Source organism: Dunckerocampus dactyliophorus, chromosome 15, assembly GCF_027744805.1.
Source record: "Dunckerocampus dactyliophorus isolate RoL2022-P2 chromosome 15, RoL_Ddac_1.1, whole genome shotgun sequence".
Taxonomy (NCBI): domain Eukaryota; kingdom Metazoa; phylum Chordata; class Actinopteri; order Syngnathiformes; family Syngnathidae; genus Dunckerocampus; species Dunckerocampus dactyliophorus.
In genome coordinates, this window is record NC_072833.1 from 19466704 (window position 1) to 19483709 (window position 17006).

Sequence of the window (17006 nt, forward strand, 5' to 3'; positions counted from 1 at the left end):
GGGTCCAAATTAAACCTTTACACTGTAAAGATGAGGAATGCAAAAAGCACTACATTGGGGAAACTAAGCAAATGCTCCAAAAAAAGCTTTATCAACATCGCAGGGACAATTCGAGTGGTCCTCAATCAGCAGTACATCTACACCTTAAAGCAACCAATCACTCTTTTGAGGACAGCGAGGTAAAGATTTTGGCCAAAGAAAACAGATGGTTTGAAGAGGAGTAAAGGAAGCTATTTTTGTCAAACAACAGAACCCATCATTGAATCGGAATGGTGGTTTGAGGTTTAATTTGGACCCTGTGTTCAGCAGGTTACTGAGACCAAAACCCACAGCTCTTAGTCATGCAAATGAGGTGGAGCCAGGGCCGAGCCAGAACAATACATGCTAACGAGCCAGTATCAGAGTCGTTCATACCCAACTCAGGGAGCTACACTTCCCTTTGATCGGAGGTGCTAATGGCAGGAGAGAATTAGACCACTACTCCGCCCAGTCTTAGTGTAAGGAACCAATAGGAGGAGGGTGTTGGCACACCAATTCCGCCCACTCTTACTGTATTTAAGGCCTAGGCTACCAGCACTTATTAGTTTGCTGACGAAGCTCTTCGGATGAGGAGCGAAACGTCCGACACATTCTTCACAGAAGTACAGATGACGTCTCAAGAAGCCTTTCCCTCGATGTAAATGAATACATATTGTGCTGAAACTACTGCTGTTGTGATTTTCATTGCTGTATTAATTGCAAAGAATCAGGAATAGGGAGGATAATCTGCCTTACAACTGATCTACTGTATTCTACTTCATATTTACAAGTACATTGTAAAGTACAATCATTTATAACAGGCTTAGCTAATGGCTACATTTTAGACGTGAATGAAAATGCAGTGACTATTATTTAAACTTGTATTCCAAATGAAAAGAGTAATACATTTGCATCATACAAATGCCTCCGCAAAAAAAATCAGACCTCACAAATCGCCGTGTCCCTGCGCACTGTCACCTCTCTCTATTTGTGTGTATATGATGAAGATGCTCGCATGGAACACACATAAACAAGATGGCCGCGGCGCTACGTTTCAACAGTCACTGTTGACATAGTGCACTGCTGACTTCATGTAAAAAATCCAAACTATCCCTTTACATTGGACACAGCCAGAGTGAGCATGCGATTAGCGAGGACAAGGACACCATGTTTGTTTGTTTTTGTGCCTGCAAAGCACTCGCGTTTCTCAACCCTTGACCTCTTTGAACACACACATACACTCATACGGTGCAGCTGAGGTGAACATGACTTTATTGACTTCAGTGCAGAAACTTGTGGAAACAAAAGATGAGGATGTCAAAAGGTAGCAGGTCGCACAAACATGCGTGCTCGCTTCAGGCTGCGATTGGACCAAACGACCCCACCGTGGTAAATCCCATTGAGGTTGGCTGACTGGCACTGGTTGTACCACCAACCGCCGCCACGTGTTGCCGCACAGTTTCCCGCCGCGCCGTCGTTGTCTCTGTCCCATGTGCTGAACTTCATCCCATGATGAGTCGCTGTCATGGCGTCACCGGCATCACCACTGTAGCCAGAAAGGCGTAGGGGGTAGCCGTCCTCTTCGAGACCCACGCTCATGACGTATTCTGCACTGGCAACTCCCCCGTCCCCATCCTGCAGCTCCACCTTCAGCAGGCTCTCGCCCTGACTGGTCAACAAGTGGAGGTTCTGGTTGCCGAGCCACACCTCCCCCCTCCCCTGTGCGTCCACACCACCAAATCCACGGCGGTACTCCTCCCAAGTTCGGTTGAAGTCGAGCACACCGTTCTCTCGCTGCTGGACTAACAACCAGCCACCCATCAACCCCTCCTGCTGGCAGTAGACTGCCACAGTGGCAGCTGCAGGAGCGGGTTTGATTTTAAACATGCCACTGGTCTCCCCCTCGGTGTGCTTGTGGAAGATGTCGATACAATCTGCAACACATCAGTTGTTTCACATTCCCTCTTTTTCCAGTAAGTTCAAGGCGAAGCTAACAAAGCTAAACATGATCACTTCCAATTTTTGCTATGAGGGCTAGCTAGCTGGATAATGCTAATGCTAATGCTAATGCTAGCACAGGCACAGACAGGTGCCGTTATTCCAGGTCAGAGGTTGTGGTACCTTTTCCCGTGTAATCACTTTGCCGCTCAACATGTGTGGTCTTCACGCCGCGAGCGTGCACGTCAGGAACGTCGTCGTCTGTGTGGCCACTAAAAAACTTCCCCAGGTCAAAGCCCACCTCAGGGAACAGATCTGTGAAGCCCGTTTTGGTGTCCAAGTGGCTTCCTTTAACCCCGCCCGTGTTAACGATCTTGATGGTGGAGGAGGCATGTCCGAAGGAGTTCAAGCCTCCCTTGGTGTCGGACCCCCCCTGACAGGCAGGATTGTCCTCTGACGTCTCCTCTATCTTTTCGACCGGTCCACCCTTTGTCATCACCATGGTCCTCTTGATCGTCTTCACGCAGCTGCTCGTGTCAAAAGTCGGAAGGTCGACCTTATCCAAGCCACCGCCGGCAAACAAGTCACCACCGTTGCTTCCTGTGAGCTCAGTGATGGACTTTGATGGCGTGGAGGAGCCAGGGGGTGGGGATGAAGCACTGGAAGTATGTGGAACTTTGGAAATGGTTGCCGGGTAGGAGCTGGAACCTTCTTGCTCGAGGGTCAACTGGAGCGTTTTCACCTGATCAGTGGAGACCGAGATGGCGTCCGTGACAATAAGCAAATACATCTGACAACTACATGAAAGCTATGTGTTGGTGACCTGAATTGTACATGCTAACCACATGTTAATGGCCTGGATGCTCCGAGTTAGCGCCCTGAATGCTACATGTTAGCTACATGCTAGCGATATGAATGCTACATGTTAGGGCTTTGAATCCTACATGTTAGCCACATGCCAACAACCTTAATGTTATATGTTAGTGCTTTGAATGCCACATGTTAGACACATGCTAGTGACTTGAATGCTACATGTCAATGTGATTTGAATTGTACATGTTAGCTACAGATTCGAATCAGCTGTGTGTCAGCCACATCCTGACCTCGTTGAAGATGTCTTGTTTGTCCTGCGGCCTCTGGTCCACGGACTTGTACACATTGTCCAAAATCACACCCTGCAGCACCGTGCTCTTCATCACTTCCAGTGTTTTCACGGAGTCAATGCGCTGAACCCCCTGCGACTGGAGGTGACTGACCTGGGAAAAAGTAAGGGAACATTGGCAAAGAGGAATGCATTGTTGGTGGCGTGTCGGTTTGTCAGAAGCTGGCTGACCTGTTTGTCCAGCGTCACATAGCTGTCACGGTCCACCTGATACACGGAGTAGGTCTTGCAGGAACCTTTGCATGATCGCAGCTTGATGTCGATGTCCACCTGGAAGAAGGAGGCCAGGACCATCAAACCTGCTTCTTGTTTTCAATTGTGGCAGTGCACAATCATGCTTACCTCTAACTTCTGCATGGCGGCCGCCTGGTCAGCAACCCGATCCCTAAGAGCTCCCAGGACCCTAAGCTGTCTGTCAATCTTCACCTTCATTTCGCTGATCCGCTGACGAAGGTTCTGTGCCAAGTTGTAGTAGCGGTCGTCGTGACCTGTGGAAAGAAGATGTGTCGGGTGATGAGTCACGCTGCCAAGCGCTCGAGGTCTGGGAAAAAGGAAGGTGGGCCGGGACCAACCGGTGTCAAGGGTGAGTTTGTCCTTCAGGTATTCATACGTCTGCTTGGTCACTTCATCGGCTGACCTGTGCCTGAGCTTGTTGCTCTCCAGCAGGCTGGTGATCTTCTCGATCTTCTTCAGCAGGCTGTGGTCCCGGTAGTCCATCAGACCTTGTATTCTGCAACCCGATGGGCACTTGGGACCCTGGCGGAAGACACAGGTTAGTTTAGTTCAAGAGCCTGGCGCTATGCTAACTAGCATGTGAGCAAAGCTTACCCAGTCGTCGTCAGTGCAGAACGGCCACTCCCTCTGGGGGCCGCATTTTTCGGAGCGGGTGGCTGGCTCCACGGGCCGCGGTCCTCTGGGGTCCAGCGCACTAGCCTGAGGGGTTTTTTTTGTCAATGGGAACAAGAGACATACACAAAGCAGGACTCATACTCACCAACGAGGCGGCAGTGCACACGAAGGCCAGCAAGCTTGCTCGTTCCATCTGGATCATTGGTGAATGTTCAGTTGGAGGAGGAGCTCGCTGCTCTTCAAGCCTCTGCGGAGTTCAGCAATCTGGCCGGTGGGGCGCTGACCTGCACTTTGAACGCAAACATCGACTCATGCTGGCCCGTGGACACTGCCGATAAATGTGACGTAAATTTGTGACCCTTTCATCATTGCGAAACCACCACCAGGACACACTCCCACTTAAATCCAGTTCATCTTACTTACACAAACACGTTGTTCCAGTTTGGAAAACATTGGCATCAGTGCGCTTCTTGAGGCAACCACGGCATCACGTAAACGACAATCGAGTTCTGTCATTTCATTTAGTAACTATAAAAAAGAAAACACATCCACAAAACAACTGAACCAGTTCATGCAATAGACAACATTTTAGAAGTTTGTTATTTAAAAATGAGGCATATTGTTGCCTTGTCATCAAAGCATTGACAGGATCCCAGTCTCTGGCCACACACTGGCTAGAGAACACCTGACGTGCCCCATGTGTTCTCAGTCACATGTCAGCTGCCACTTTCTGCCTGGCACTAAGCAGCCATGTGAGTGTGATGACGCCGAAGAACACATCCTCGTATCCAGGGGGGTGAACGATACACCTGTAGCGACAAGTCGGCCTGAGACACTAGAAGCAGGAAACAGTGGGCGCTGGCTAGCTTCCTTGCGCTGCAGCATGTAGTCCATTTCAGTGGTGGCGACAGAAAGTGGGGTCAACAAAACAAAGCGCGTTTGCTTACGTCCACAGATCCTCCACCATTTCAACATGAATGGAGCAAGAGCCAACACATGTAAACAGTTTTTTCCTGTCATCCTTGTTTAGTTATGAGAAGGCCAAACCAATCGCACAGTATGTAAATGGGGAGGATTCCATCCATTCTGTACTAATAGTCAGTCTATGATACCACACATTGGCGAATGCAGATGTCACTGCTTACCCTGAGATCCAGTAAGAACCGGCTCATATTTCATTAATTGTAAAGCCTTTGCCTTGGTGTTTGACCCTATGCCTACGCAATTATCAGTTTTTTGGCATGATGCTCCCTGTGGAAAACTTCCTGGATTTTTGGTGGAAAGGTGTCTTTTTGTGCTTTTCAGTAAAAGTCTAAATAAAAATCCTCATCCCTCATGACTGAAGGTCCTCGTCTGTGTGGTAATGACTGGGTTTTTTTAACAGCACAACGCTGCAGTTCACAATGGCCGCTCGACAAAGGACTTCTCCCACAGGAATAACCTCACTCTTTTGGACCGCCGTGCGTGTTCCCCTGTCTAAATCCAACTGAGAACATTTGGGGATAGACAGCAAGGGACGTTTACAAAAATGAATATCAGTTCCAGATGCCCTCTGGATGGATGTCCTCCATGAAGCCATCTTCACCACCTGGAGCAACATTCCCACTAGCCTCCTGGAAACACTGGCATCAAGCATGCCCAAACCAATTTTTGAGGTGATTAACAAGAATGGCACAGCGACTCATTACTGAGTCCTTTTTTTGAAAGTTAATTTCTATTTAAGGGGTGTTTTTTTTTTTTAATTAACTATGCTCTTAAACATCTGATCAGCTGCTTAACAGCCTATTTCAGTTTAATGGTTGTTCGCAATAAATTGCTTACTCAAATTTTCTTTTTGTCTCACATTTCTTCTTTTTGTATTTTGAAGCTCCACTTAAAACCTCCTTAAGGTCCAACAGTGCAAAATGTTATATCTGGGATCTGGGAGGAGATCCCCCAGGACACCATCCGTAGTCTCATTAGCAGCATGCCCCGACGTTGTCAGGCATGCGTACAAGCACGTGGGGGCCACACAAACTACTGAGAATCATTTTGAGTTGCTACAATGACATTTTAGCAAAATGGACCAGTGTGCTGCATCATTTTTTCACTTTCATTTTTGGGGTGTCTTTGATTTCCCCCCTCTATAGGGTGATCATTTTCATTTCTATCAAATTATGTGGCATCATTTTCTTACTAATACATCACCCACTTATTATCAGGAAAGATATTCAAGATCATTTTTCCCCCAGTTTAGATCTGATGTGTTTTTGAAGTGTTCCTCTAATTTTTTTTAACAGTATATATATATATATATATTTTTTATAACATGCTGGTCCTCATTGCAGCTTGTCGTTAGCTAACAAGCTAGTTAGCACCCGTACATGTGACAACACACATATGACACACCTAATTAAAGAGCACTTTGTTTATTTCTGTATGATTCAAACAGAATCTACACACACATGCAGCTCACAAAGGCACTCATGTTGGCCAGGTGTGCGGATGCTAACATGCTACGCTAGCAGCCGTGTCCTTTCACAATGAAGTGACTTCATATGAAGCTGACACACGAACATCAGAGAGGCTAAAGGTCATAAAACGGCATCTTTCTACTTCATCCCAGCAAGTTAGTATGCTTTTCCATACACTGGAGGCCAACATGGCAGCGGTTGCCGTGGCAACACGCTGCTTTCAATTAGGTCACATTGTGGGGATCCCTTGTGGGCTCCTCAACCTCTTTTTACAAACAAGCCCATGAAACCTGTGTGTGTGTGTGTGTGTGTGTGTGTGTGTGTGCGCGTGGTCAACAGAGCAGGGATTTGAGGTCAGGAAGTCCTCTGAGTTTCAAGTCCAGCAACATCTGAGCGAAGGCTTTTCCCTGCAAGAGGTCCACACGCACACAAACACATCAGACTTTGCCTGACACTCACCACATGTTTCTGTGTCTGTGTGTGTGTGTGTGTGTGTGTGTGCACACTTTACCTGGGGGTCACTGCGCAGTGATGCCACCCCACCCCCCCCAAGAGAATTCTTCAGGACAAAATTGAGACCGTTGATGCCTGGTAGAGTGTATCTGTACACACACACACACGTACGCACACGTGTCACCATGGCAACAAGCTGGCATTATCATTCCATGTCATACTACGTTAGTTAAACGCTAACTTGTGGCTAGTACCCCGCTAACTAGCACACAGAACTTTGGTGGCGGCCAGAGGTTGCGTGCAGCGGATAAACACACATTGGTCTAATTAGGCTGACAGAAAGCTGCTCTCTGTCTGTCATGACGTTCGTTTGCTGTCCCTAATGACCGGGAGCATGGCTTGATCACCCGCCATGTTGTGCTGTGCAAGCATGCTCACCGTGTGACGGCGCCGCTGAGGCCCGGCGGGAAGACGTGGGCCAGGTAGTCCTCCACCACGGAAGAAGTCAAGTGTTTCTTCAGGTAGGGGAAGAGGAGGGCATTGCGAGCGATGACTCCTGCACAGGAACAGTTAGCATGGGATGTTTGATGCCAGTCTAATTAGCGAGCGTCCAGTTGCTCACCAATGTTGGCTGAGTCTCCTTTGTCTCCGCTCCTGGCATAGGCCAATTCTTCCAGTCTGTAGCAGTGAGGGCCAGCAGGCAGCTCTGTAGAGCACAAGCTTCAAGGTGTTAGCATGTCGCCCCCTGCAGGCAAAAAGGTAACACTGCAGACAAACCTGCATCAGGATCGTCCTCGGCACAGGTGAGAGGATCTTCGAGCTCGCCTGTGTTGGGCCCGGTCTCCGAGAGGGACTCCACCAGTTGTCCGTCCACGTGGATGTCCACCTGGAGGGAATATATGGAAATAATGGTGTTGACAGACAGATCAGAGGTCTCACCTTGACTTGACATTTGGGGTGGAAGAAGAAGAGCGGCTTCAGCACGGGTGACCTTGACCAAAAGCAAGAGACAAGAAGGTCATGTGACGCTGCAACACAGACAAGATGGAGGCACCGGCGTGCGGGTCACACTCACACTCGGGGACGCCCGCCTACGATGCCACACAGTCCAGGAGCTGCGAGTGATGACATGCATATGAGTCACATGAAGCTGGGCGTGTGCCATTTTACATGTCTTATTTTTAAGGTCCAGCAAAATCAAAGTTAACGATTGAAGTGCTCAAACTCCAAGTTTGGGTCCTGTAGGTGTCACTAATGCTTGTTTCTGACGGTCCAAACCAATCAAAAGGAAGCAAACCACCCCATTGTTCTATTGGAATGCTAACGTTAAAAAACATCACTGACAACACGCTTATTATAACAATGAGACTCAAAAAATATTAAGTTATTCAAATTCTTGCATCTCCATGGCCAGTCTGTCTTAAAAAGTACAATAACAATCTAGTAACACCTTTGACACACATTACTAATATGTCCATCAGTGAGTGTATGTTTCCATCAGTCCTAAAGTCAGACATTGTGATTCCAATTTTCCAATCAGGCTACTGTCAAGACGTGACCAACTTCAGGTCAATTAACCTCCCTGACATTTTTTTAAATTACTGGAAAAACTTGTAGCAGAGTAACTGTAGCAGCATTTTGATCAAGGTAACTATTACATCCTATGCAATTTGGTTTCCAAACCAATTATTCCACAGAAACTACCTGCTGTTCTTTTCTACAGATCACCAAAAAAAGTGTTCTTCTCCATAAGTTAACAAATTTTAAACTCTAAAGACACTGTCACTGTCCTAAGACACTTAAAAGGCTGCAGTCCTATTTGGTTGACCGCTGTCAATGTGTCAGAATTAAAAACAAATGATCTTTCTCTCAAATTTGTAGTATGGGGGTCCCGCAGGGCTCAATCCTCTAAACCCTTTTATTCTGCACTTACATTAATGAGCTTACACATTAATGTATGTGGATGACTGTTCTGTTCACATATGGAGAGCAGACTGGCTCAGTTAATCACACCTGACATTGAACACAGAAAAAACTGTAGGTTTTTTGTACTTTTTAAAAAAAGAAACAAAATGATTTCAAAGTCATTCTTGATTCACATTTAAGCTTTAAAAATGGCTCATACACTGACGCACGACATCTTCTAACTTCAATTAATTCACAATGTTGCCCTACTTTAATGAAAAAATATGTGATGCTCTTGTCTGAGTGGAAAACTAAGGCTTTAAGATCTGCATCCGGAGGGACTGTCATTTTCCACCAAGAAAATCTGCTTTTGCTAAATCTGCCTTTTCGATTCAAGCTATAAAAGAATGGAAAAAGCTTCCCCCTGTAATATGATGGTAGGGGAAGTACTGATGTGTGTGTGTGTTTGTCATACCCATGCCGGTCCCAGCAGGTGCGATCTCTCGAGAGAAGACTTCCAGCGCCTTCTTGTCTTTGTGCTGGACCGCCATCCACAAGACCGCCTCCCTGGTGTCCTGCGCCGTCAGCTTTGTTAGCCTCATTAGCACTGTTAGCATTAGGTGAAAGTTCAATGTCTCACTTTGTTGCAAGCGTTGGCGCCGTACGTGTCCTCTGCTCCCAGGACTTGGATGTTGACAGATGTGAAGTCATCCAGACCCAAGTGCTTAAAAATGCGTCGTGTCCTGCATGTGCACACACACACATTCCGGATCACTTGTTCATATTTTTTTTCCATACACGCTCACCTTTTGATAATGCTCTCGGCTGTCCTGCGGCCTTTTTCTGATGCTCTTGGACCAGCGATCGGGCACACAGCAGTGGCACGGAAGCCATCCATGTAGGTGGCACACACCTGTACATGCAGCAGGAATGGTTTGGACTGGTGTAGTGCCAACAACCCCACAACTGTTCCTCACCTTATAGTCACCCGATGGAGCTGAGCCTTTGGCACCACTGACTCTGACGGCGCCGCCCTCTACACCTACACATGCATATGCACATGACCGTTGGGAATTCTTAGCTATTTCTGCTAGTGCATGTACCAGAAACTTCCTGGATGTGTACTTGGCTGAAGTCACAGACAACGTCTGGCAGCGCGTAACGCCGCGGATCGCCGAGTTCGTAAACCAGCTGCTCGGCTGCCGTGCCGAAGGAGACCAGGCCGCCTGTTTTTGGCGGTTTCGAGAGAAGGAAGGAGCCGTCAGGGGAACATTCCACCACCGGGAAGCCTATGTTGTCCCTGTCAGAGGTCAGTGAAGGTCAGTGAAGATCAGGGAAGGTCAGTAGAGGTTATGTGTTCGCACCAGTCGGGGACGCGGTGCCAGTCGGTGAAGATGCCGCCGGTGCTCTGAGCGCCGCACTCGATCAGGTGACCCGCCAGACTTAATAGGACAAGCCGCAAGTCAGTGTGTCAGCCAGTCATCGAGTCAATGAGTCCTTACCTGCCGGCTGCCAGCAGGTCCAAGTCGCCGCTCCCCCATCCAAACTGCAAGACACAAGTGAGTCATGATGCATGATTGTGATGCGTGCCATCACAAACACAAACGACTTTAGATACCTGCTATTTGGAACCTTGTCCTCTGATTTTGGATCGATGTTTGCAATAAAAGTGTTGTAATTATTAGATTACATTAAGTTCCATAACCTTCCCAGTCACTCTTCAATTAAGAAGCTAATAAGTTAAATGCATAGAAGCACAATCCTGGTGTAAAGCCCTAAATATGCCTCAGACACTATCCATCCATTTTCTGTGCTGCTTATCCTCACTCTGGAGCCTATCCCAGCTGACTTTTGGGCGAGAGGCGGGGTATACCCTAGACTGGTCGCCAATCGCAGGCTTCACAAACTAACGAATGATAATTGATAGAAGTAGTCTATCAGACTGCCCTGCGATTTATTTACTTATTTACGGTCGGGTCTGGAACCAATTAACCACAATACTCAAGGGACGACTGGAATTGGATTTACATTCCTATTCCTACAAACTTCCTATTGAAAACATTTTTTTTGTTTTTGTATGATTTGGTTTTAGATGGACCTTTTGGAACAGATTAATAATAAAATTTGAGGTTCCACTGTACCCAAAGTAACTTAAGTAACCTAATAAGTCACAGTTCCGCATTAGAAAGGCCAATCTCTTATTTAGCACACAATATTAATTAAATCTGAAACAAGCGAAATGCAACAAAATGCGTACCTGGAGAGCAGCAAAGCGTACAAGTATATTGAAAGGTGAAAATGCATGCCAAGTACAGAAAATGCGTACTTGTTGGCAGGTTTGTTAGCATTTAGCTTGTTAGCTTCTGTCTCTAGTGAACGATGGCAAAAGGAGAGATGGTTCTGGAGCTGAATCAAATCTCACAATTCCTACATGTCACTTTCATTGCAAATGTTGATCTGAATTTGATGGAGAATGTCAACATGAGACTAGCAGGAGGGATTGGAGGGGTAGGACCAAGCCATGTATTAAAATTTAAATTTTTATGACCTTATCAATTACTCGCAGATTTTCGCTATTCCCTGCTAGGCGTGGAACATAACTGCCACAAAAAGTGAGGCTGTACTGTATAAATATATAGATACACTATATAGATACAAATAGATAAATAATAGATATTACGGGTGTCACGACACACCCAACTCACGAGACAAGGTGATGTATGAGATTGGGCCCACAAGAACGAGTTTAATAAAATTACAATGAAAAAATATGACAGGACAATTTTTTTTTTTAACTGAGTCACAAAACAGTGCAGATGCATTTTGAAATGTTTATTTAAGATATTATTGCAAACATTTTTTGAAACCAAATAAACCACTGTTTTGATAATGTATGATAATAATAATAATAATAATAATACAGCTCACTGTTTTTCTCTTATCTACTTGTCTTTATGTCAGGGCTGTCCAGCTGTCCCTTGATATTTATAATTTTAAAAAATTATATTAAAAAAAAACATTATATATATTTAAAGACACATTTTTTTTTATGAGTTATTAATAGGGGTTTAACGATTCGCTACAGGTATAAATTAATTATTTATATAAAACAGCAATTAATGGCAAATGCATTCACATTTTATTTGAATAAAAATTGCAACCAACATTACAAGTTGAATTAAATCAAGTCTGTGATTAAGTTTATCTGATAAAACATGACTTGAACCTTAATTTGTTACCACATTTACTTCTGTACCCCAAGTATTAAATAAGTTAGAGCAAATTTCATACCAGGAAATAGTGCCTTTGGTTCCCATTGCTTTAACATTGAGTCAAGGCAAAAGCTGTGATCGACCCATGGACCTTGACAAGTACAACCGTACTACAAAAAGTCAACAGAGTGGACATTTACATTTTTTTGATCATCAAAAAGTCCAGGGAAGAAAATCAAGTATCATTTCATGAAGGCCACACCTACAAACGCCACACTACAAATTGCATGTACACAGTAATTCCGGGGCAAAATTATTATATCAGACTTTAACAAAATTTCATCTGCAGAGAGATATTAAAGTGAATTCATATCATACATACAGTATCTCTTATCTTGTCCTGAAGCTCCTGTCCATGAGTTTGAAAGGCTTAAAGTTGGACTTAACTTTCAATGTGACTCAATGTGGTCCAACACTATATAAATATTAAGTATATATGTATAAATCCTGTATAAAGTGTGGCGATGACATTACAGGCAGACTGAATCGAGCGTAGCATCCAAGGTGTAGGGCGTCCAGAGTCACTCTTTACAGGACAAAAACTCACAAACTTGACCTCTTTGGAGAGGACGTGTCGGCTTCATTTATTCAATGTGTCAACCACGCTAACCACAACAATCGCCTTTACATGAAGTCATCCGTGCGCCCCACTCTACAGGCATGAATAATCAACTTACTCCAAATCAAATTGCTACACAAGTTTAACATCTTTATCATTAAAAGTGTGAAAAAAACACACATCCATATAAAGCCTGCTGTGCTTAAATCCAATGCTTTATTTCCTAGTATCGATTCAATGGATTGATTACTTTTTAAACGATGTTCGATCAAGATATCTCGTCCTGAATGGAAACTTTGCTGGACACAGATTGATGTACTTGGATCACAGGACTATAAATCGATGTATCAATGATCCGTTACACCCCTAGGTATTAATGTCAACCTTCTACCATTTGTACTTAAAATATGCCTTTTTGCTCTGTTTTTCCACTTTTGCCGGGTTTCCGTTTATTCTATTTCTGCAATGAGCCACGTTCCACAGTTGGCTCTGGCACCACACTTCGGACATCCATGCGCGTTTCAAAAGAAAGGTGAGGTGCTGCCAGACGACGGAGAAGTGTGTCCAAACTCTGCCTTCATGTCTGTTTGTCAAGGGCTGGGTTGCATTGTGGAGGAATTTTTACCGCTTTCAGACGTGCATTGCACGGCGGTCTAAAGGTGGAGCTCACTCCCGTGCGCCTGCCCGAAGATACTTCACCTTTGTTGATGGCTTGTACTAAATTACCGAATAAATGCATGACGCAAGAAACACTTAAATGCGCACCCTTACTTGCTAAATACTATATCGACCTGCTATGTATGAGGTGTGTTATGAAACGGAACCGGTGATCACGGATGCTTGAAAGTTGGCACTCAGCTGAATGCAATGAGCGTCAATAGAACCACTCGGTGATTAAGAGTGCAGACAAGTCCGAACGTCTACGTGGGTTGATCAGATGTAGAATTACTACAGCTTCTGCTTTGGACATCAACAAGTAGCAAGCAGCTGTTTAACGTCGATGGAAAAAACAGTCAAGTCACTCGCTGACGCTGGGCACACCAAGGTAGGTTAGATTGTAGGGTTTGAAGTGTACGTAAAGCACTTAATGTGCGCTTCCAATAATGCCTCGTGCACTGTATTATCATTCATAGTAGCCATGCCATAGTTTACAGTCTGATTGGCTTCTGGTTGGCGTGTTCTCGCAATACAGCTTTTCTCCAAACAAAAAATCTCGTCATGTTTTAATCTCACATTTGAATCTAAAGACACACCTAATAGATATATAGGAAAGGAAGGACCTACAGTGTGCATGAGTGGGCCTAGAGCGAGCGCGCTGTCCACGCAGCGTCCTGTCACCACCACGTCGGCGCCCAGGTCCAGACAGCGGCGAATAGGCAGCGCCCTGCACACACACATCTATTAACATGCACGTGGCCAAGGTAAGTTGGTGAGCGTACACGTACCCGAGGTAGGCGTTCATACTGTGCAGTGATTGAGGTAACGCACAGCGACTGCTGCTGCCGTCGGTGGCCATTTTGACCTCTGTGAGACTGCTTCTCTGCAGGAGAGACGACGAGAAGTCAACAAGAGATGAGGCGACAAAGGGTTGTCAGGAGGGTCCTCACATGGGGCATGAGGTCATCGCCCGTCACCACGGCAACCTTGAGGTCCAGGCCGGCCTTCTTGATGACGTCCTGTATGGCCGCTGCGCAAGCGAGAGGGTTGACTCCACCAGCGTTGCTGACCACTCGAACTCCTAGAAGGACCAGAGTGTTGCTATGGAAACAGCTTCCCGTCGCCAGAGAAACAACACACTCACCTTTCCTATGGATGTCGTGGATAAACGGTTTCAGAGCCGCCTGGACGAAGTCTGGAGCGTAACCTAGATTCTGCGAGAGAAATAAGGCAACGCTGATGAACGCGGACGCGCGCACACGCACACACTTACGCACTTACCGGCATCTTGGCCTTGGCAGCCGTGAGCAGCGACATGGTGATCTCACTCAGGTAATCAAACACCAGGAAGTCCAGTCTACCGCCATGGATGAGCTGAGGCACTGCACGCATGGGCGCACATACAAATGCACAAACTCAAACGCGCACACATGTACTGTATATAAATATATTAAAAAAACAAGCAATAGCTGCTATATTAGCATTAGCGTGGGGGGCGGGATGTACCTGAGGTGGCCGTGTCTCCCCAAAACCCGGAGGCGCAGCCGATTCTAACCGTCCTTGTCCCGTCACGTCCGTGCGTGACATGCTTGGTGTTCGCAGACAAGCTCGAGCAGAAACGTGACCACGTGAAGTACCGGAGCGCATGTCTTCTATACAAAAGGCACGCGAACATAATAGACGTGGATGTTCTTTTTGACTTCCTGCAAAGAATTGTTTACTAGTTGGCCTCGGTTTGGTCCGTGTCTAAAGAGTCCGATAGGAAACACTTCCGGTATGTCTTGTTCAAAGTTTTACTCCTGTTGCCCATTCTTAATTCATCATTAGTAGTTTTTTCCTTATTTTGTTATGATGTATATATTTGTTATTATTCATTTCTTCAAACGTGATTCCACGCCAAGGTCCTTTTTTGATGATGACGTAATCATCTACGCTCTTCTTCATGAACTTCTCTTGTTATCCTTGAAGTGCAGTATGTCTCATGTCCATTCTTTCTTTTAGTAGACTTTTTATGAACTTCAGTTTTTGACACTGTCATGGCATGTTACCATTCCGTTTATTATCACTTTTCCTGCAAAGAGAAGGAGTGTAGCAGAAGGTCATGTGACGACAGCGGTTTGCCTCTGAGCCCGTCTTTGGTCACGTGACGAAAAGAGAGGTCGCGCTAATATTTGTTGGACTTGGTCCGCCTTCCGCTTGGATTGCGGCACTCATTCACTGTGGCATCGTTTCCACAAGCTTCTGCAACGTCACATGTATTTCTGTGCATGCCAAATTGGACAGTTCTTAACCTGATTTTAGTACTTTCAGCAATCTTCTTAGACATTTCTCGTGCTTGGTGCATGCCCATAATTTGACCCTTCTGAAACAGACCATCTTTTTCATGACCACAGGATGTGTCTTTCCACATAAATGTTTAACAAATGAGAAACTACTCACCGCATCAGTTAGGGGTAAATAATGTGTTGCCAGTTGAAACAGCATCACTTATGCAGTAAGTATCCAATGGGAGGCTCTTACCTATTTGACTTGTTAAATCCAGGTGGTGATCTTTTACACATTTTATGTTACATTCAGCTAACGTGCTGGGTGATGTGACGAGTGACAAAACCGCATAACGTCCCACAATGTCATCCTAGCGGTGCAGACTGCCTGTTGATACCGATGACCTACAATGACTACATCGCATGAATCCGTCCTCACTTGCTTTCTGAACATAATGCCTCGGATGCCCGCTTGAGGTTCACACTCCCACTTTCTCACTACATCTGAGCGGAAATTGCATTTTGGCAAAGACAGCATTGAAGTTCGTTGTAAAAGGGTTCCGGTATAATACATTCATGAACAAGAACAGCCATCTTACACATATACAGTACAGCCGGAAAGTATTCACAACGCTTCACTTTTTAGACATTTTGTTACAGCCTTATACCAACAAGACATACATGATTTTTTCCTCAAAACTGTACTAACAACACGCCATAATGACATGATGTTTTACAAAAAAATCTTGGCAAATGTATCACATATACTTAAAGGAAAACTGCGCTTTTTGGGGGAATTTTGCCCATCCACAATCCCTATGTGAGACAAGAACATGTAGCGTTTTTCCCTTTTCTGTACGTTCTAGATACCCGCCTCATGCTGCCTGTTTTTCCACTAACAATGCACGTAATGCAGCAAAGCCCGCTAAATACATCCTAAAACCTCCAACAGGGGTATATACATGCTGTAACCATATAGTAACAGGCACATTCATGATAACACGTAATTACAGAATTTTAGTCATTTTAAGCATGACCAGAACTTCTTTCCTGGGCACGTTTATTTCACAGAGCCAACAACAACAGAATAGAGAGTGCATTCTGTGTTTGCTATCACTAATGATAGCAGACTTTGTGAGAGTCGACAACATTGAGTACTTTGGGACAAATGAGGATCCAGAACCTTATCTTTTTCAGTCTGAATATACGGACGATGAGCTACAGGTTTTAGAAGCTGATAAACCTATACAGACGAGGGCAGAAAGCGTCAGGACCGGCATGACTTGGTGGTGTCAGTGTAGAGCTTGTCAACCCATGCGGACAGAAATCGAGTGTTTCTGCTGCACTGAGTGGCACACAGTGTTACCATCGATGGAAAGGCTTTGCGTATCTGGCGAAGAGGACACTGCTCCAAGAGACTGCATCACAACAAAGAATTGTTAGCGCTAACAAGCCCTGCAGTGGTAGGAAGTTTTT

General features: G+C 45.4%; 2 protein-coding genes across 4 annotated transcripts; both read right to left on the reverse strand.

The window, feature by feature from the left end:
• Positions 1–1273: 1273 nt before the first annotated feature.
• On the reverse strand, positions 1274–4270 carry fga (fibrinogen alpha chain). The gene is made up of 8 exons (XM_054753370.1): positions 4113–4270; positions 3947–4051; positions 3691–3874; positions 3461–3606; positions 3290–3388; positions 3060–3212; positions 2140–2698; positions 1274–1952 (listed from the first exon to the last, which is right to left on the reverse strand). The coding sequence occupies exons 1-8, from the start codon at positions 4167–4169 to the stop codon at positions 1336–1338; spliced, it is 1920 nt and encodes a 639-aa protein (XP_054609345.1). The 5' UTR covers positions 4170–4270; the 3' UTR covers positions 1274–1335.
• Positions 4222–15303, reverse strand: lratb.1 (lecithin retinol acyltransferase b, tandem duplicate 1). Of its 3 annotated transcripts, XM_054753368.1 has the most exons (20): positions 14773–15300; positions 14548–14648; positions 14411–14480; positions 14217–14347; positions 14055–14149; positions 13894–13993; positions 10281–10324; positions 10143–10220; positions 9882–10078; positions 9756–9820; positions 9585–9691; positions 9419–9521; positions 9254–9353; positions 7949–7988; positions 7813–7864; positions 7651–7759; positions 7496–7579; positions 7312–7429; positions 6932–7022; positions 6360–6827 (listed from the first exon to the last, which is right to left on the reverse strand). In XM_054753368.1, exons 1-20 carry the CDS (start codon positions 14939–14941, stop codon positions 6753–6755), a joined length of 1929 nt encoding a protein of 642 aa, XP_054609343.1. In that variant the 5' UTR covers positions 14942–15300; the 3' UTR covers positions 6360–6752. The 3 variants fall into 3 exon arrangements, 2 of the variants coding, with proteins under 2 accessions (XP_054609344.1, XP_054609343.1); XM_054753369.1 differs by lacking the exons at positions 6360–6827; positions 6932–7022 and adding an exon at positions 4222–4495 and having other exon boundaries at positions 14773–15303; XR_008566237.1 differs by lacking the exons at positions 6360–6827; positions 7813–7864 and having other exon boundaries at positions 14773–15301.
• Positions 15304–17006: the final 1703 nt, after the last annotated feature.

What these genes read in the sequence shown, in the direction of transcription:
- fga (XM_054753370.1), bottom strand. Translation starts at nt 4,169, where the DNA reads ATGATCCAGATGGAACGAGCAAGCTTGCTGGCCTTCGTGTGCACTGCC. An exon ending in TCTGCACTGACGACGACTGG is followed by an intron (nt 3,875 to 3,946) that starts GTAAGCTTTGCT and finishes GTCTTCCGCCAG; the next exon opens with GGTCCCAAGTGCCCATCGGG. An exon ending in CCGCCATGCAGAAGTTAGAG is followed by an intron (nt 3,389 to 3,460) that starts GTAAGCATGATT and finishes TCCTTCTTCCAG; the next exon opens with GTGGACATCGACATCAAGCT.
- lratb.1 (XM_054753368.1), bottom strand. Translation starts at nt 14,941, where the DNA reads ATGTTCGCGTGCCTTTTGTATAGAAGACATGCGCTCCGGTACTTCACG. An exon ending in GGGAGACACGGCCACCTCAG is followed by an intron (nt 14,649 to 14,772) that starts GTACATCCCGCC and finishes CCATGCGTGCAG; the next exon opens with TGCCTCAGCTCATCCATGGC. An exon ending in CTGCCAAGGCCAAGATGCCG is followed by an intron (nt 14,481 to 14,547) that starts GTAAGTGCGTAA and finishes TTTCTCTCGCAG; the next exon opens with AATCTAGGTTACGCTCCAGA.